Below are 20,827 nucleotides of genomic sequence, written 5' to 3'. Positions count from 1 at the left end.
GTTGGCATGACCCCTGTGGTTGTCATTGCCGGATTGTTATGAGCGCCGCCCAGCGGTCGACGTTCATAGCAAGTGAGCATTTCTGCTACACACAGGCGATCTGATCATCACCTGTGTGAAGCAGAGGCGATTGGATTATCGCAGCTTCTAGTCTCCCATGGAGACTATTGAAGCAAGTGAAAAGTGTAAAAAAAAAAAAAAAAAGTTTTTAAAAATATAAAAGTGCATATCATCCCCCATTCACCCCATTCAAAATTAAACAATTAAAAAATAAAAAACATATTTGGTATTGCGCGTTCACAATCTCCCGATCAAGAAAAAAAATAAAACGCCAGAATTACGTTTTTTTTTATCACCACAGCATTGCATTAAAATGCAGTGAGGGCTGATCTAAAGATTGTATCCTCACCAAAATGGTATAATTAAAAATGGCAGCTCAGCACGCAAAAAAATAAGACCTCACCCTACCCCAGATCACGAAAAATGGAGACGCTACGGGTATCGAAAAATGGTGCAATTTTTTTTTTCTAACAAACTATGGATTTTTTTTCCCACCACTTAAAAAAAAAAAAAAAAAAAGAAACCTATACATGTTGGTACTTACAATCTCATAATGACCTGGAGAATCATAATGGGTGGGTCAGTTACGTAGCATTTGGTGTAAAAAATAATCCAAAAAACAGTTGTGGAATTGCACTTTTTTGTAATTTCACCCTACTTGGAATTTTTTCCCCGATTTTCAGTACATGATATGGTAAAACCAATGGTGTCATTCAAAAGTACAACTCGTCTTGCAAAAAAAACAAACCCTCACATGGGCATATTGACGGAAAAATAAAAATATTTAGGAATATATTCAGAACTGATTTTACCACTAGGTTTCATATTTCCTTTAACCCCTTCCCGACCTGTGACGCAGCATATGCGTCATAAAAGTCAGTGCCAATCCGACCTGTGACGCATATGTTGCGTCATAGACTGATCGCGTTCCTGCAGGTCAGGTGAAAGGGTTAACTGTATTTTCAACCGATCTGCAGGGACAGGGGGAGTGGTACTTCAGCCCGGGGGTGGCTTCGGCCCCAACCCCCCCCCACCCCCGTGGCTAAAATCGCTCTGATTGGCTGTTGAAAGTGACTTTCACATTCAATCAGAGCAATCGTAATATTTCACTAATGAAAATTGGTGAAGTATTACAATCCAGCCATGGCCGATGCTGCAATATCATCGGCCATGGCTGGAGACCACGATCTTCCACCGCCACTGATCTCCGTCCTGTCCTCTGCTCCCCTCCGTCCTCCCGTCCGCTCCCCCACAGTCCGATCTCACCACCCGTGGTCCGATCCCACCCCCCATGCTTACCGAGCTCCGGTGTCCCTCCCGGTGTCCGTCCGGCAGATCGCAGATTCATTCCAGGTACATTTTGATCACTGTGATAGGTTCTACCACCCCCCCCCCCCCCTTTATCACCCCCATAGATAGGGAAAATAATAAAATAAAGAAAATATATTTACTTTTATTTTTCCACTAGGGTTAGGGTTGCAGTTAGGGTTGCAATTAGGGTTAGAATTAGCGTTGCAATTAGGGTTAGGGTTGCGGTTAGGGTTAGAATTAGGGTTAGAATTAAGCTATGTGCACACGGTGCGGATTTGGCTGCGGATCCGCAGCGGATTGGCCACTGCAGATTCGTAGCAGTTTTCCATCACGTTTACAGTACCATGTAAACCTATGGAAAACCAAATCCGCTGTGCCCATGGTGCAGAAAATACCGCACGGAAACACTGCGTTGTATTTTCTGCAGCATGTCAATTCTTTGTGCGGATTCCGCAGCGTTTTAAACCTGTTTCTCAATAGGAATCCACAGGTGAAATCCGCACAAAAAGCACTGGAAATGCGCGGTAAATCCGCAGGTAAAACGCAGTGCCTTTTACTTGCGGATTTTTCAAAAGCAGTTCTGAAAAAACCTCACACGAATCCGCAACGTGGGCACATAGCCTTATGGTTAGGGTTGGAATTAGAGTTAGGGTTGGAATTAGGGTTAGGGTTGGAAATAGTGTTAAGATTAGGGTTGTGTTGGGGTTAGGGTTAGGCTTGTGGTTAGGGTTATGGTTGGGATTAGGGTTAGGGGTGTGTTGGGGTTAGGGTTGTGGTTAGGATTAGGGTTAGGGGATAGGGTTGTGGATAGGGGTGTGTTGGAGTTAGAATTGAGGTTTTTCCACTGTATAGACACATCAGGCGTCTCCAAGCGCGATATGGCGCCACCTTTGATTCCAGCCAATCTTGCGTTCAAAAAGCCAAATGGTGCTCCCTCTCTTCCGAGCCCCGACGTGCGCCCAAACAGTGGTTTACCCAAACATATGGGGAATAAGCGTACTCAAGAAAAATTGCACAACTTTGGGGGTCTAATTTCTCCTGTTACCCTTGGGAGAAAAAAAAATGGGGGCTCAAAAATTATTTTTGTGGGGGGAAAAAATGATTTTTTTACTTTCACGACTCTGCATTATAAAATTCTGTGAAGCACTTGGGGGTTCAAGGTGCTCACCACACATCTAGATAAGTTCCTTGGTGGTCTAGTTTCCAAAATGGGGTCACTTGTGGTGGGTTTCTACTGATTAGGCACATCAGGGGCTCTGCAAACGCAACGTGATGCCTGCAGACCATTCCATCAAAGTCTGCATTTCAAAACGTCACTACTTCCCTTCCGAGCCCCGACGTATGCCCAAACAGTGGTTCCCCCCCACATATGGGGTATCAGTGTACTCAGGACAAACTGGACAACAACTTTTGGGGTCCAATTTCTCCTGTTACCCTTGTGAAAATAAACAATTGCGGGCTAAAAAATAATTTTTGAGGAAAGAAAAATGATTTTTTATTTTCATGGCTCTGCGTTATAAACTTCTGTGACGCACTTGGGGGTTTAAAGTGCTCACTGTGCATCTAGATTAGTTCCTTGGGAGGTCTAGTTTCCAAAATGGGGTCACTTGTGAGGGAGCTCCAATGTTTAGTCACACAGGGGCTCTCCAAACGCGACGTGGTGTCCGCTAACGATTGGAGCTAATTTTTCAGTCAAATGGTGCTCCCTCCCTTCCGAGCCCTGCCGTGTGAGGTATCGGTGTATTCAGGAGAAATTGGACAACAAATTTTAGGATCCATTTTATCCTGTTGCCCACATGAAAATAATAAAATTGAGGCTAAAATAATTTTTTTGTGAAAATAAAGTACTTTTTCATTTTTACGGATCAATTTGTGATGCACCTGGGGGATCAAAGTGCTCACTATGCATCTAGATAAGTTCCTTGGGAGGTCTAATTTCCAAAATGGGGTCACATGTGGGGAGTTCCAATGTTTAGGCACACAGGGGCTCTCCAAACACAACATGGTGTCCGCTAACGATTGGAGCTAATTTTTCATTCAAAAAGTCAAATGGTGCTCCTTCCCTTCAAAGCCCTGCCGTGTGCCCAAACAGTGGTTAACCTCAACATGTGAGGTATCTGTGTACTCAGAAGAAATTGGCCAACAAATTTTAGGATCCATTTTATCCAGTTGCCCATGTGAAAATAATAAAATTGAGGCTAAAAGAAATTTTTTGTGAAAAAAAGTGCTTTTTCATTTTTACGGATCAATTTGTGAAGCACATGGGCATTCAAATTGCTCACTATGCGTCTAGATAAGTTCCTTGAGGGTCTAGTTTCCAAAACAGGGTTACTTGTGGGGGTGCTCCAATCTTTAGGCACCCAGGGGCTCTCCAAACGCGACATGGTGTCCGCTGAAGATTGGAGCCAATTTTTCATTCAAAAAGTCAAATGGCGCTCCTTCTCTTCCGAGCGCTGTCGTGCGCCCAAACTGTGCCCCCCCCCCACCACCACACATACCGGGTATCGGTGTACTCAGGACAAATTATACAATAACTTTCGGGGTCCAGTTTCTCCTTTTATCCTTGGGAAAATAAAAAAAAATTGTTGCTAAAATATCATTTTTGTGACTAAAAAGTTAAATGTTCATTTTTTCCTTCCATGTTGCTTCTGCTGCTGTGAAGCACCTGAAGGGTTAATAAACTTCTTAAATGTGGTTTTGAGCACCTTGAGGGGTGCAGTTTTTAGAATGGTGTCACTTTTGGGTATTTTCAGCCATATAGAACCCTCAAACTGACTTCAAATGTGAGGTGGTCCCTAAAATGGTTTTGTAAATTTTGTTGAAAAATGAGAAAACGCTGGTCGAATTTTAACCCTTATAACTTCCTAGAAAAAAAATTGTTTCCAAAATTGTGCTGATGTAAAGTAGACGTGGGTAATGTTATTTATTAACTATTTTGTGTCACATAACTCTCTGGTTTAACAGAATAAAAACTCGACGCATGCTGTGAAAAAAAAGCACAACGGGGGTAGCGGATGCAGCTTTAAAACGCATCCGCTGCCCCATTGTAATGTCCGGGGAGGAGGGGGCGGAGTTCCGGCTGCGCATGCGCGGTCGTAAATGGAGGACATGACGCACAAAAAAAACGTTATATGTAACTTTTTTTTGTGCCAACGGTCTGCCAAAACACGACGCATCCGTCGCATGACGGATGCGACGTGTGGCAATGCGTCGCTAATGCAAGTCTATGGAGAAAAAACGCATCCTGCGGGCAACTTTGCAGGATGCGTTTTTTCTCCCAAACGACGCATTGCGACGTGCGTCGTACGACGCTAGTGTGAAAGCACCCTAACATGAAGCCCAATATGTCACGAAAAAATAGTCTCAGAACCGCTAGGATCCGTTGACACGTTCCTGAGTTATTACCTCATAAAGGGACACTGGTCAGAATTGCAAAAAATGGCCAGGTCATTAAGGTCAAAATAGGCTGGGTCATGAAGGGTTTAAAGTAAAAATTGGATTAAACACTTTTTTTTTATTAACATCATCTCATTTATTTTCTAGCCAAGTCATTTTATCTAACTTTTCCAGTATTCTAAATTGTATAATTTGACCTTTTCCAGTTTTATGTGACACAGCCCGGACCACCTGCTTGCTCCCACGCAGAAGATGGGAGCTTAGCAGCACAGGGACTCTGCTTAGCAAAGTATAGCCTGCAGCAGTTTGAGTAGTCTGTAGGTTAGTAGATCAGTAAATATCACAAGTACAATGATTTAGAAAAATGATTCTACTGCACTATAATAATTTTCTGGGGATAATGTAGATGCACTTTAAAGGGAATCTGTCAGTAGAATAATCCCTCCTAAGCCGTCTATATGGGCATGTAGGGCATAGGCAACTGAATAAGATGATACCTTGATATCTATGGGTCCAATGTCTTATTCCAGAGAAGCCCATGTTTTTTTAATATGTAATTGAGCTGTTATTCTCTGTAGGCCTGAGGCCATGTGCACACGCTGCGGATTCCAATGCAGAATTTTCCGCAGCGGATTTGATAAATCCGCAGTGAAAAACCGCTGCGGTTTTTACTGCGGATTTATCGCGGTTTCTTCTGCGGGTTTTCACCTGCAGATTCTTATTGGACCAGGTGTAAACCCGCAGCGGTTTATTTTCCGCAGCATGTCAATTCTTTCTGCGGAATCCGCTGCGGGTTTACACCTGGCAAAAAAGGCAGCACACTGCAGCGCTAACACATGCAAACATGAAACACAGAAATTGAACTGCATTACTGCACTAGAAATATGAAAAATGAGAGCGTTTAGCGCATAAAAAAGGCCAATTTTATGTGTACCTGGTAGTTACTTTACGGCATTTCTCTTATACCAGGTCCTACGCTTTCCTTCCTCGCTGAGAATAAACGTCTCCATGTGAATGGGTACCTATGAAAACCTCTTCTTAGACAACATTCTCTCTCTCTGTGGAGGGGTACTGGACCTGCTGCAATTAAGACACCTGTGACTAGGAGGCGGAGTGCTCGGTCAGAAGGCTAAATAATACATTTGAAAAGTGCTGCAGTGTGCTGCCTTTTTTGCTTGACTGTATAGGAGTTGGTGACTCTAAGGTTCAGCACCTGTTCACACTTTATCTATGTTTGGATGTGACGGTCAGTTTTTTCAAATGTATTATTTGTGGTTTTGTGTGTCCTGATTAAGAAGTTTGTTAAATATAGAAACGCAATCTTTTATCCTGGTTCCTGCTCTTTTGGAATTTTTATTGGTAATTCTTGGTAGCGCAGAAAAAAAAATCCCTTTTCCCCTGCTTCTTGTATCGTGGGAAGTCGTGTGGGTCTGCAGCAGCTATGTCAAGTGGGTTGTGGTTTCTCAACCTGACCAAGTGAGCAACTCCCTGTATCCTAGCATTCTTGTTACTCCAATCAGACACTATTTCACCATTTTTTATCAGCTTTTACATTATTACATGTCTCTGACTCACATTGTAATCGACCCCTTTCATTTATTATAAACTCTGGAGGCAGAGTCTCATGCAGATCAGTGTACGGCCCATAGATCTTAACTGCTCATTATATATAAGAAAAATGTGGATTTCTCTGGAATAAAACATTAAATAGCAGATATCCAGGTAACATTTTATTCAGCTTTCTGTGACCTAGATGACTTGGGAGCGTAGATCCTACTGACCGTTGCCCACAGCACGTTATCACTCCCCTGCGGATGTGAGAAACTCAGGAGTCGGAGTCATCTCCCGCTTCCTGCAAAATTTGCACATGGCTTTATTCGCCCATGCGCACTGTGCCTCTTAAGCTGGTAAACGTACACCCGGCTATGGGGGAGCAATGATGTGGGTGATTAATGTCGTGCACGTGTTTTGCAAGGAGCTGGTGATGGCTCAGACTCATGTAAATCATGTTCTCATGCCCACAGGGGTGTGATAAAGTTACAGTCCTCAGAATAAAGCGATGCAAAAATAATTATTTTTTCTATAAAATAGTTTTTATCGTATAAAAGCGCCAAAACATAAAAAAATGATATAAATGAGCTATTGCTGTAATCGTACTGACCCGAAAAATAAAACTGGAATAAAAAGCGATCAAAAAATGTCACGTGCCCGAGAATAGTTCCAATAAAAACGTCAACTCGTCCCGCAAAAAAACAAGACCTCACATGACTCTATAGACCAAAATATGGAAAAATTATACCTCTCAAAATGTGGAGTCGCAAAAACTATTTTTTGCATTTAAAAGCATCTTTTAGTCTGTGATGGCTTTCAATCATAAAAATCCGCTAAAAAACAACACTATAAAAATAAATAAAACCCCCCTTCATCACCCCCTTAGTTAGGGAAAAATAAAATGTTTTTATTTCCACTTTCCCATTAGGGTTAGGGTTAGGGCTAGGGTTGGGGCTAGGGTTTCAGTTAGAATTGGGGGTTCCACTGTTTAGGCACATCAGGGGCTCTCCAAATGCGACATGGCGTCCGATCTCAATTCCAGCCAATTCTGCATTGAAAAAGTAAAACAGTGCTCCTTCCCTTCTGAGCTCTTACATGCGCCCAAACAGGGGTTTACCCCAACATATCGGGTATCAACGTACTCAGGACAAATTGGAAAACAACTTTTGGCGTCTAATTTCTCTTGTTACCCTTGGGAAAATAAAAAATTTTGGGGCCTAGAAAACCATTTTTGTGTGAAAAAAATGATTTTTTTATTTTCACGGCTCTGCGTTATAAACTGTAGTGAATCACTTTGAGGTTTAAAGCTCTCACAGCACATCTAATTAAGTTCCTTGGGGGGTCTAGTTTCCAATATGGGGACACTTGTGGGGGGTTTCTACTGTTTAGTTACATCAGGGGCTCTGCAAATGCAACGTGACGCCTGCATACCATTCCATCTAAGTCTGCGTTCCAAATGGCGCTCCTTCCCTTCCGAGCTCTGCCATGCGCCTAAACAGTGGTTCCCCCCACATATGGGGTATCAGCGTACTCAGGACAAATTGGACAACAACTTTTGGGGACCAATTTCTCCTGTTTCCCTTGGGAAAATACAAAACTGGGGGCTAAAAAATAATTTTTGTGGAAAAAATGTTTTTATTTTCACTGCTCTTCGTTGGTGTCACTTTTGGGGGGTTTCAATGTTTAGGCACATCAGTGGCTCTCCAAACGCAACATGGCGTCCCATCTCAATTCCAGTCAATTTTGCATTGAAAAGTCAAATGGCGCTCCTTCCCTTCCGAGCTCTGCCATGTGCCCAAACAGTGGTTTACCCCCACATATGGGGTATCAGCGTACTCAGGACAAATTGCACAACAACTTTTGGGGTGGGTCCAATTTCTTCTCTTACCCTTGGGAAAATAAAAAATTGGGGGCGAAAAGATCATTTTTGTGAAAAAATATGATTTTTTATTCTTACAGCTCTGCATTATAAACGTCTATGAAGCACTTGGTGGGTCAAAGTGCTCACCACACATCTAGATAAGTTCCTTAGGGGTTCTACTTTCCAAAATGGTTTCGCTTGTGGGTGGTTTCAATGTTTAGGCACATCAGTGGTTCTGCAAACGCAACATGGCGTCCCATTTCAATTCCAGTCAATTTTGCATTGAAAAGTCAAATAGCGCTCCTTCCCTTCCGAGCTCTGCCATGCGCCCAAACAGTGGTTTACCCCCACATATGGGGTACCGCGTACTCAGGAGAAATTGTACAACAACTTTTGGGGTCCATTTTCTCCTGTTACCCTTGGTAAAGTAAATCAAATTGGAGCTGAAGTAAATTTTGTGTGAAAAAAAGTTAAATGTTCATTTTTATTTAAACATTCCAGAAATTCCTGTGAAGCACCTGAAGGGTTAATAAACTTCTTGAATGTGGTTTTGAGCACCTTGAGGGGTGCAGTTTTTAGAATGGTGTCACACTTGGTTATTTTCTGTCATATAGACCCCTCAAAATTACTTCAAATGAGATGTGGTACCTAAAAAAAAAAAAGTGGTGTTGTAAAAATGAGAAATTGCTGGTCGACTTTTAACCCTTAACTCCCTAACAAAAAAAAAAAAATTGGTTCCAAAATTGTGCTGATGTAAAGTAGACATGTGGGAAATGTTACTTAATTAAGTATTTTGTGTGACATATCTCTGATTTAAGGGCATAAAAATTCAAAAGTTGGAAAATTGCAAAATTTTCAAAATTTTCGCCAAATTTCCATTTTTTTCACAAATAAACGCAAGTCTTATCGAAGAAATTTTACCACTATCATGAAGTACACTATGTCACGAGAAAACATTGTCAGAATCATCAGAATCCGTTTAAGCGTTCTAGTGTTATAACCTCATAAAGGGACAGTGGTCAGAATTGTAAAAATTGGCCCGGTCATTAACGTGCAAACCACCCTTGGGGGGTAAAGCTGTTAAAAAGCCTTTTTTTACACATGAGTCTCGATGTAATACACTATAGAGCAGGGGTGTCAAACTGCATTCCTCGAGGGCCTCAAATCATGCGTGTTTTCAAGATTTCCTTCTCATTGCACAAGGTGCTGGAATCATTCTGTGCAGGTGATTAAATGATCACCTGTGCAATACAAGGAAATCCTGAAAACATGACCTGTTTGCAGCCCTTGAGGAATGCAGTTTGACACCCCTGCTATAGAGGGCTTGGTTAGGCAGGGTATTTAGCAAAAAATAGCGTAATGCTGGTGGATTGGAGGGCTTGGGTGACCAGCCAGGATCCATCCTTACAGGGTGGTACAAAAGTAGGTGGACAGTATGTGTAATAGGGTTATGAAGTGGGAGATTTAATAAACATGGTGTAAAGTGAAACTGACTCAGTTGCCATCAGCACCCAATCAGATTCCACTTTTCATTCTTAAGACTCTTTGGAAAATGAAAGATGGAATCTGATTGGTTGCTAAGGGCTACTGAGTCAGTTTCACAGATCCAGTTTTCACAGATAAATCTCCCCCAAATCTGTTTTCTTTTCAGATCATTCAGATAACCCATAATGGCAAATAATTTAAACACAGATCAAAGAAAATGGATTTTAAGAGTATTGGAAATCTCAAAATGCTGAAACAGCGCAAATTGGGTTGAAACACTTGGTAGTCAAGCCCCAAAGAGACAAATCATTTACCGCATTCGTGACAAAAGCGATGCCTCTGGCTCAATCTTTAATGCTCCAAAAACTGGCCCACCCAAAACAGCCTGTACAGAAAATAACTTGTTGCTGAAGCATTTGTTCAGAGTCCAAAAAAGTCCACCAGAAGAGTCTCTGTAGAATTGGGAATCTTGATGAAACATAATACCCAAAGAGACTTGTGCAAAAATGTTTGTCGAAGCGTAAGGGGCATACTTCAAAGCTGTGCAATTTGTGATGGAAAACAGTTTGAGCACCTGCGTTGATAAAATTTAAGGGCTTTTGTATTATTGTTCAGAATAAAATGTAATTGTCAATGTTATGCTTGTGTTAGTAAATATAATTTTATATATAAATCAAAATAAATGTTATTATTTCCGTCCACCTACTTTTGGTCCACCTACTTTTGAACCACCATGTATTTTAGCTTAGTATGTTGTTTCGCATAGTGTTTGGCTGTCGGACACAGATTGTGAGCCCCTTAGTGACTGGGACTGAAAGAACATTACTAGTGCTAAAAAAAAAAAAACCTGAAAATTTTATATTGATAAAGCCAAAATATACCTACATTAATCATTTTATAATGCAGGTTCTTCAAAGTATTGCCAATCACGTCCTGTTTACGAAAGAGGAGCACATGCGTCCATTTAATGATTTTGTGAAGAGCAACTTTGATGCGGCACGACGGTAAGAGATCCTATTTTCTGTAATCGTTTCATTATGAAAGCTATAGTAAATAAATGCCTGTGTTTAGAACCACAGCCAAAATTTTTTAACATGTAATCAGCACATAGCTACCGTATTTTTCGGACTATAAGACTATAGGTTTTAGAGGAGGAAATTAGGAAAAAAAATACTGAAGCAAAAAATGTGGTCAATTCTGTTCTTAAGATCACCTATCCTGGTAAATATGGTCCCCTCATCCCTATCCTGGTATGCATGGCCCTCATCCCCATCCTGGTATGCCTGGCCCTCATCCCCATCCTGGTATGCATGGCCCCATCCTTATTCTGGTATGTATGGTCCCATCCAGTTCCTGGTATGATTGATTGGCCCCCATCCAGTTCCTGGTATGATTGATTGGCCCCATCTAGTTCCTGTTATGATTGATTGTCCCCATCCTGGTATGATTGATTGGCACCATCCCGGTCCTGGTATACATGGCCCCATCCAGTTCCTGGTATGATTGATTGGCCCCATCCAGTTCCTGATATGATTGATTAGCCCTATCCCGTTCCTGGTATCATTGATTGGCCCCATTCCGCTCCTGGTATACATGGCCCCATCCAGTTCCTGGTATGATTGATTGGCCCCATCCCCTTGCTGATATGATTGTTTGGCCCCATCCAGTTCCTGGTATGATTGATTGGCTCCATCCAGTTCCTGGTATGATTGATTGGCCCCATCCAGTTCCTGGTATGATTGATTGGCCCCACCCAGTTCCTTGTGTGATTGATTGGCCCCACCCAGTTCCTTGTATGATTGATTGGCCCCATCCAGTTCCTGATATGATTGGCTCCATCCAGTTCCTGATATGATTGATTGGCCCCATCCAGTTCCTGGTATGATAGATTGGCTCCATCCAATTCTTGGTATGATTGATTGGCTCCATTCAATTCCTGGTATGATTGATTGGCCCCATCCCCTTGCTAGTATGATTGATTAGCCCCATCCAGTTCCTGATATGATTGATTAGCCCCATCCAGTTTCTCGTATGATTGATTGGCCCCATCCAGTTCCTAAGATTGATTGGCCCCATCCAGTTTCTGGTATGATTGATTGGCCCCATCCAGTTCCTAATATGATTGATTGGCCCCATCCAGTTCCTGGTATGATTGATTAGCCCCATCCAGTTTCTGGTATGATTGATTGGGCCCCATCCAGTTCCTGGTATGATTGATTGGCCCCATCCAGTTCCTGGTATGATTGATTGGCCCCATCCAGTTCCTGGTATGATTGATTGGCCCCATCCTGTTCCTAGTAAGATTGATTGGCCCCATCCCGTTGCTGGTATGATTGATTGGCTCCATCCAGTTCCTGGTGTGAGTGATTGGCCCCATCCCCTTGCTGGTATGATTGGCCCAATCCCAGTCCTAGTATCCATGGGCCCATCAGAAAAGATTAAAGAAAACAAACCTTTACTCTTGCCTTCCTCCGCTCCCTCTCAGTCGCAGCGTCCTGCTCCGGTGCCAGCAGCTGCTTAATGCTTGTAAGCAGCGCGTGGCAGGGACATAATACGCCGCTCACAAGCAGAGCAGGCTGCCGGAATACTCACTGGGTGTTAATCGGAGATCGAGGTGAGTATCCATTCCTCTTCAGTAGTGTGCACTGTCAGCCGCCTGCTTCCTGCTGCTGAATATTCATTTCTCTTAAGTATCGGCACACGTGACCGCCGGCAGCAGCAGGAAGGCTCCGGCTGACACTGCACCCTACTGAAGAGACGAATGGATACTCACCGCTCTCTGTAATGAACTGTCCCAGTGAGTATTCCGGTAGCTGTGCTCTGCTTGTGAGCGGCGCATGATGTCCCTCCCATGCGCTGCTTACAAGCATTAAGCAGCTGCTGGCACCGGAGCAGGACGCTGCGACTGCGAGGGAGCGGAGGAAGGTAAGAGTAAAGGTTTGTTTTTTTCAATCTTTTCTGATGGGGCCATCGATACCAGGACTAGGATGAGGCCAATCATACCAGCAAGGGGATGGGGCCAATCAATCATACCAGGATGCCAGGAAGAAATAAATATTCATTGCCCTCCACGCCCATGGGCATGGAATGCAGTGCATATTCATTTCTCTTTAGCAGCGGGCACAGGAGTTTGCCAGAGCCGCCTACTTCTGCCTCTGACCCGCCGCTCCTCCGATACCGCTCCCCCACCTCAGCCAGAGCCAATATATCCAGACCATAAGATGCATCTCCCCCCCCCCCCCCCCCATTTTCTTCCACATTTAGGGAGGAAAAAATTGCGTCTTACCCGAAAAATACGGTATTTTTTTTTACAAATTATTTTTCTATTGTCTGTCTCGTTTTCCTCTTCCCTTGGGCTTTCCATTCAGCTGTGATGTACAGGCAGGAGTATTTATTTTTTTTAAACCAGTAATAACCTCTCTGGTTGCATCCATCTCTTGCCTCATCATTATAGGCCAGGGCTTCCAGTTGTTTCCAGGTCTCAGAGGTCATTGCGCGTTGTGAGGTCATATTGCCACAACATGCAGTGACCTCTGAGAACTAGACACTGCTGGAAGTCCTGGCTTATAATGATGAGGATAGAAAGAAGAGGACCGGTGGGCAGGCAGTGAGGCCGCCAAATAGGTGATGAAGTGAGTGTGTTTGTTTGTTTACCTGCCCTGTTCCATTTGTTTACAAATTAGGATTGTAGGTTTGTTTCTAACCCAATCTAGTTTTTAACCCATGGACTGCTTGTATGCCGAAAATGACATTTACGTAATATTCACTCCCATTTCTTTTCTGAAATATAAGATGTGATCACGTACATATTAACTGGTGGCATGTTTTAATGTAAGCATTACAATATCTGAACCCAATGCAATGCCTCACAATGTCGTATTATACAACAATTTTGATCTTCTAATGAATTCACTACCTTAATTAAATGTTGGATCTTAAAGGGCATGTGAGCTTGCTGCCCTTTCATGTCTAATATCTCGAATATGAGCTCATGCGGAGATTTGTGAGCGCACACTGCTATTCCTGATGGCTATTTTGATATTGTTTTTTCCTCTTGGCTCTTATATCCTAGGTGTGTTTTAAGTCTCAATTTGCTATATTTAAAATGGACAAAAAAAATATATCGTGTGCCTCATTCAGAAGTCCATGTTACATGTATGTGTTGTATCCATTTTTTTTCACAGACACATGTTCCCATTACAACCTATGCTGCTATTCACGTGTCCATGTTTTTCACAGTCTGCGTATTCCTGCAAAACACACGTAGTCATGTCCATTTTTTTCTGCAGCACTGTTGACAAGGACCAATACAAGTCAATGTGTCTGTGAAAATCACATACTGCACACGGATGGCATTAGTGGGCTGTCAATGGTTAACATTGCAAAGTATAGAAGCTTTGTACAATATTTCTTTATCCAGCCATGAAAAACAGTGATGCACAACAGTAATTGACATCGGTACCGTTTTTCCATGTGCGAGCTTAAACGCGCCCATGTGAATAAGACCTTAGGCCATGTTCACACGACCCTTTTTTTGATCCTTTTTTTTCAGGTCCTGATTTGGAAAATCCGCAGTGCAAAACAGCACTGCTGATTTTCCGACTGTTTCTTCTGCGGATTCCTCTGCGGGTTTTCAACAGCACTTTCCTATTGGTGCATGTTGAAAACAGGAGCGGAATCCGCAGAAAGAATAGATATGGTACTTCTTTTTTTCTGCAGGCAAATCCGCGCGGATTTGCCTGGGAAAAAAAGGATAGTGGGCACAGCGGATTTTGTTTTCCATAGGGTTACATTGTACTGTACCCTGCATGGAAAACGGCTGCGGATCCGCAGCTGAAAATCCGCTGCGGATCCGCAGCAAAAAAAGGATCGTGTGAACAAGCCCTTAGACCAGTGTTCACCAACTCCACCAACAGGTCATGTATTCAGGATTTGCTTAGTATTGCACAGGTGATAATTGCATCACCTGCACAGGCAATAATTCCATCACCTGTGCAATACTAAGGAAATCCTGAATACATGACCTGTTGGTGGCTCTTGAGGACCGGAGTTGGTGAACACTGCCTTAGACAAACAGTGTTTTTGCATCCGTTTTTGCTTTTTTTATGCAAATTAAAAGCTATTTTTTTACAGTACCAGCAAAAACTGAGATTTCAGAAACCCGTTTTTTTCCTGACTGAATTTCAGAACTGCATTTTATTTATTATTTAAATCTGCAGTGTCAATTGTCAGCGGTTTTATAGTGTTTTTTCACACACAGAAAACCGAGACAGTGAAAACACATCAAAAAATGCAACAAACATTTTTGCAGCATTTTAGCAGTGTTTTTGCTGAGCTTTTGAAGCATATTTTTACTGCCAAGGTAACATGTTTTAGATGCTGAAAAAAATCTAGCAAAAATGCTGCATGTGAACATATCCTAATGCTCCTACAGAAGGTTTTTTCATTGCATAAAGGGACTCTTATCAGCACAGAATGACTGTTCAAACCAAGTACAGTAATTCCATGACTTACAAGTTTAATTCATTCTGAGACCGAGCTCTTAACTCAATTTGCTTGTATATCAAATTCACCATTAAAATTAAATGAAATGTTATCAATCCATTCCAGACACCAATTTTTTTGTTAGGTGTTTTTTTTAAATAAGAAAAATTAACTTTATGTATATTAACCCCTTAGTGAAATGCCAAATTTTACAATTTCACTGTCACTTTGAGGTTGTAACTCTGGAACGTTTTAACGGATCCCACTGATTCTGAGATTGTTTTTTCGTGACATATTGTACTTCATGTTAGTGGTAAAATTTATTCGATATGACTTACATTTATTTATGGGAAAAAAAGGAAAAATGGTGAAAGTTTTTAAAATTTCACAATTTTCAAACTTTTAATTTTTATGCTCTTATATCACAGAGATGTCACACAAAATACTTAATAACATTTCTCACATGTCTACTTTACATCATCACAATTTTGGAAGCAATTTTTTTTTTGTTAGGAAGTTATAAGGGTTAAAAGCTGACCAGCGATTTCTCATTTTTGCAACAAAATTTACAAAACCATTTTTTTTAGGGACCAACTTACATTTGAAGTCACTTTGAGGGGTGTAAATGAGAGCAAATACCCAAAATGACAACATTCTGAAAGCAGCATGCTTTAATGTGCTCAAAACCACATTCAAGAAGTTAATTAACACTTTATGTGCTTCACAGGAACTGAAGCAATATGCAAGGAAAAAATTAACATTTAACTTTTTTTCACAAACATTTTACTTCAGAACCAGTTTTTTTATTTTCACAAATGTAAAAAGAGAAAATGAACCACAAAATTTGTTGTGCAATTTCTCCTGAATACGCCGATACCCCTTATATGGGGGAAAACCACTGTTTGGGAGCACAGCAGAGCTCGGAAGGGAAGGAGCGCCGTTTGACTTTTCAATGCAGAATTGACTGGAATTGAGATCGGATGCCATGTCGCGTTTGGAGAGCCCCTGATGTGCCTAAACAGTGGAAACCTCCCCACAAGTGACACCATTTTGGAAACTAGACCCTCCAAAGAACTTATCTAGATGTGTGGTGAGCTCTTTGAACCCCCACATATTTCACTAAAGTATAACGCAGAGCCATGAAAATAAAAATAATTTTTTTTCCACAAAAATGATTTTTAGCCCCCAATCTTTTATTTTCACAAGGGTAACAGGAGAAATTGGACCCAAAAAGTTGTTGTCCAATTTGTCCTGAGTACGCCGATACCCCATATGTGGGGTAAACCACTGTTTGGGCTCACGGCAGAGCTCAGAAGGGAAGGAGCACCGTTTGACTTTTGCAGTGCAGAATTGGCTGGAATTGAGATCGGACGCCATTTTGCATTTGGAGAGCCCCTGATGTGCCTAAACAGTGGAAGCCCCCCAATTCTTACTCCAACCCTAACCCCAACACACCCCTAATCCCAACCAATAACCCTAACCCCAACAGTAATCCAAACCCTAGCCCCAACCCTAAACCCTAACTTTAGCCCCAACCCTAACTTTAGCCCCAACCCTAACCCTAACTTTAGCCCCAACTCACTTTAGCCCAACTTGATCACTGTGATAGACCCTATTGCAGTGATCAAAATGAACCAATAGGAAAAATCTCCTATTGTTGCCGGGTGCCGACTGGCAGATCTCGGCGGGCGCACTGCGCATGCACCCGCCATTTTCTTACTGGAAGACGACGACCCTGGCTGCCGTGGGGGCAAGCAAGAGGGCCCAGGGACACTGCGTTTGGTAGGGGGGATCGCATCAGAGTTGAGAGAAATTAAATGGGACTTTTTTTTGTTGTTTTTTAGCTGTCACTGTTATACCGTTAATAACGGCAATCGCAACCCTGAGGTCGGTAAAAACCAAATCCTATTCTCTGGAGTCTCAGCTACCCCCGGCAGTCAAGACCCCGGAGAAATTCTGACTCTTGGGATGGGGGGGGGGGGGGCATACCACTTTTCCTCGGTGCCGTTAATTAACAGCGCTGTGGTTTAAGTACCCTTAACTGCCGCCGTTAAAAGGCTTATCGGCGTTAGTTAAGGGGATAAAGGTGTAATAAACTATTGTACTGTACTTTTTTTTATCACTTTCATCTTTACTTAATCATCTTCTTCACTGACTTTTGGCTTTTTCGCCACACTTTCCTCGCGCTCACTTGCAGGGCGTTAAAATAAAAACCTGTCCAAGGAGCTTTGTTTATCCCTTTAAAAAAATTTCAATAACGAGTTGGGCAAGTGTCATTACATTGCAGGTGGAGGCGTTGGTCTGCTCCTTTCACCCAAATGTACCTTCCAAGTTATCCCCCAAGTACCCTCACTTGTATTCCCTTCCTTTGAGGTCCATGCTGTCAGACTCTACGTCCCCTTCTCCATGCGAGTGGCGGTGGTGTATCGTCCTCCCGGCCCCTCTCACCAGTTCCTGGATCATTTTGCCACCTGGCTTCCACACTTTCTCTCTTATGACACCCCCACCCTCATCATGGGTGATTTCAATATCCCAATTGCTTCTCCCCTCTCCCCATCTGCTTCTCACCTTTTATCTCTAACCTCCTCTTTCGGCCTCTCGCAGCATACTAACTCTCCAACACATGATGATGGAAACTCCCTTGATTTGGTCTTCTCCCGGCTTTGCTCACTGGATGATTTCACAAACTCCCCTCTCCCGCTCTCTGACCACAACCTTCTTTCATTCTCTATCAAGAACTGCCATCCCGCTCAGGTCACCCCCACTTTCCACACTTATAGAAACATACAGGCCATTAACACCCAGAAACTTATGAAGAACTTGCAGTCTTCATTGGCCCCAATCTCCTCCATCTCTTGTCCTGATTCTGCTCTGAAGCATTACAATGAAACCATGCAAAGTGCCCTGGAAGAAGCTGCACCTCCTATACATAGAACAACTCGGCACAGACGGCGACAACCGTGGCACACGCTGCAAACACGTTTCCTGCAGCGGTGCTCCAGGTGCGCCGAACGTCTGTGGAGAAAATCTAATCTGCCCGAAGATTTCATCCATTATAAGTTCATGTTAAAAACATACAACTCTGCCCTTCACCTCTCCAAACAAACCTATTTCAACACCCTCATCACCTCGCTGTCCAATAACCCTAAACGTCTCTTCGACACCTTCCAGTCCCTACTCAACCCAAGAGAGCAGGCCCCAACCACAGATCTCCGCGCTGACGATCTGGCCAATTACTTCAAAGAAAAAATTGACCACATTCGACAGGAAATCATTTCCCAATCTCTTCATACCAAGCACTGTCCTCCCTCCCCCACTGCATCTAGTTCACTCTCTGACTTTGAACCAGTTACAGAAGAAGAAGTAAGCAGGCTCCTTGCATCTTCTCGCCCGACCACTTGCACCAGCGACCCCATTCCGTCGCATCTCCTCCAGTCCCTTTCCCCGGCTGTCACCTCTCACCTAACAAAAATATTCAACCTTTCCCTCACTTCCGGTATTTTTCCCTCCTCATTTAAGCATGCCATCATACATCCACTACTTAAAAAGCCCTCCCTCGATCAAAATTGTGCCGCTAATTATAGACCTGTCTCTAATCTTCCCTTCATCTCTAAACTCCTGGAACGCCTGGTCCACTCCCGTCTTACCCGCTATCTCTCAGATAATTCTCTTCTCGACCCTCTTCAATCTGGTTTCCGCTCTTTACACTCTACTGAAACTGCCCTCACTAAAGTCTCTAATGACCTACTAACAGCTAAATCTAATGGTCACTATTCCATGCTAATTCTCTTGGATCTCTCCGCAGCATTCGACACTGTGGATCATCAGCTCCTCCTCACTATGCTCCGCTCCATCGGCCTCAAGGACACCGTTCTCTCTTGGTTCTCCTCCTATCTCTCTGGCCGATCCTTCACTGTTTGTTTTGCTGGTTCCTCCTCCTCTCACCTTCCCCTTACTGTTGGGGTTCCTCAAGGATCAGTCCTAGGCCCCCTCCTCTTCTCTTTGTATACTGCCCCTATTGGACAAACAATCAGTAGATTTGGTTTCCAGTACCATCTCTATGCTGACGACACCCAATTATATACCTCTTCTCCTGTTATCACGCCGACCTTTTTAGAAAACACCAGTGATTGTCTTACCGCTGTCTCTAACATCATGTCCTCCCTCTATCTGAAACTGAACCTGTCAAAAACTGAACTCCTCGTGTTCTCTCCCTCTACAAACCTACCTTTGCCTGACATTGCCATCTCTGTGTGCGGTTCCACCATTACTCCAAAGCAACATGCCCGCTGCCTTGGAGTCATCCTTGATTCCGAGCTTTCATTCACCCCCCACATCCGATCACTGGCTCGCTCTTCTTATCTGCATCTCAAAAACATTTCCAGAATTCGCCCTTTTCTTACTTTCAACTCTGCAAAAACTCTTACTGTCTCACTTATTCATTCTCGTCTGGACTATTGTAACTCTCTACTAATTGGCCTCCCTCTTACCAAACTCTCCCCACTCCAATCTGTCCTGAATGCTGCTGCCAGAATCATACTCCTCGCCAACCGTTACACCGATGCCTCTACCTTGTGCCAGTCATTACACTGGCTACCCATCCAATCCAGAATCCAGTACAAAACTACTACCCTCATCCACAAAGCACTCCATGGCTCAGCACCACCCTACATCTCCTCTCTGGTCTCAGTCTACCAACCTACCCGTGCCCTCCGCTCTGCTAATGACCTCAGGTTAGCATCCTCAATAATCAGAACCTCCCACTCCCGTCTCCAAGACTTTACACGTGCGGCGCCGATTCTTTGGAATGCACTACCTAGGTTAATACAATTAATCCCCAATCCCCACAGTTTTAAGCGTGCCCTAAAAACTCATTTGTTCAGATTGGCCTACCGCCTCAACGCATTAACCTAACTATCCCTGTGTGGCCTATTAATAAAAAAACAACAACATAATCACGTTCCTCCATCATGTTCTCATACACTTTATGCAGTTAATAGCCTCTGTGTCTGTACTGTTACATACTTAGGCAGTTAACTGGTTCATGCAGCTTTACATGAACACCCGAGCCTTACACTATGGCTGGTCCAAACAACTAAAGCAATTGTTACCATCCACCTCTCGTGTCTCCCCTTTTCCTCATAGATTGTAAGCTTGTGAGCAGGGCCCTCATTCCTACTGGTATCTGTTTTGAACTGTGATTTCTGTTATGCTGTAATGTCTATTGTCTGTATAAGTCCCCTCTATAAGTTGTAAAGCGCTGCGGAATATGTTGGCGCTATATAAATAAAATTATTATTATTATTATTATTGCACCAACACACGACCTGTTGCAAGTTTTTCACAGTGTTTCTTTTCAGTAAACTCCCAAATTTTCTCCCACATTCCCAACATTTCCTTAATCTCACTTGTATGGATTCACTCCTCCACATTTGGCTCCTCCTCGTTAATTTCATGCATACCTTCTTGTGGTTCTACCAAAAACCTGTCAGGTCATCTCACTTTTTTTAAAACCCATGGTCGAACAGTGAAGCAACAGCAACGACAGAAATGCTTGCGTGGCATGATAACCATGTGGTGAGTGGCGTAAGCTCGCTCGCTGGCAACTCCTATCTCGAATCGCACAATAAAACAAAAAATTGACCAAGGGACTGCTTGTATCTTGGAAAATTCGTAATT

At 42.9% G+C, this 20,827-nt stretch overlaps 1 protein-coding gene across 9 annotated transcripts in view; it reads left to right on the top strand.

Annotated features, from left to right (window-relative positions):
• The window catches only part of NF1 (neurofibromin 1), a 373,185-nt gene that overhangs the window by 204,047 nt on the left and 148,311 nt on the right, over nucleotides 1–20,827 (top strand). For all 9 annotated transcript variants that reach the window (XM_077296848.1, XM_077296844.1, XM_077296843.1 and 6 more), the window contains one exon: nucleotides 10,571–10,668. In XM_077296848.1, coding sequence (XP_077152963.1) covers nucleotides 10,571–10,668 — 98 coding nt within the window. The remainder of the gene's footprint in view (nucleotides 1–10,570; nucleotides 10,669–20,827) is intronic.

The sequence above is a fragment of the Ranitomeya variabilis genome, chromosome 3 (genome assembly GCF_051348905.1).
Source record: "Ranitomeya variabilis isolate aRanVar5 chromosome 3, aRanVar5.hap1, whole genome shotgun sequence".
Classification (NCBI taxonomy): Eukaryota; Metazoa; Chordata; class Amphibia; order Anura; family Dendrobatidae; genus Ranitomeya; species Ranitomeya variabilis.
This window is presented reverse-complemented; position numbering and strand designations above follow the sequence as displayed.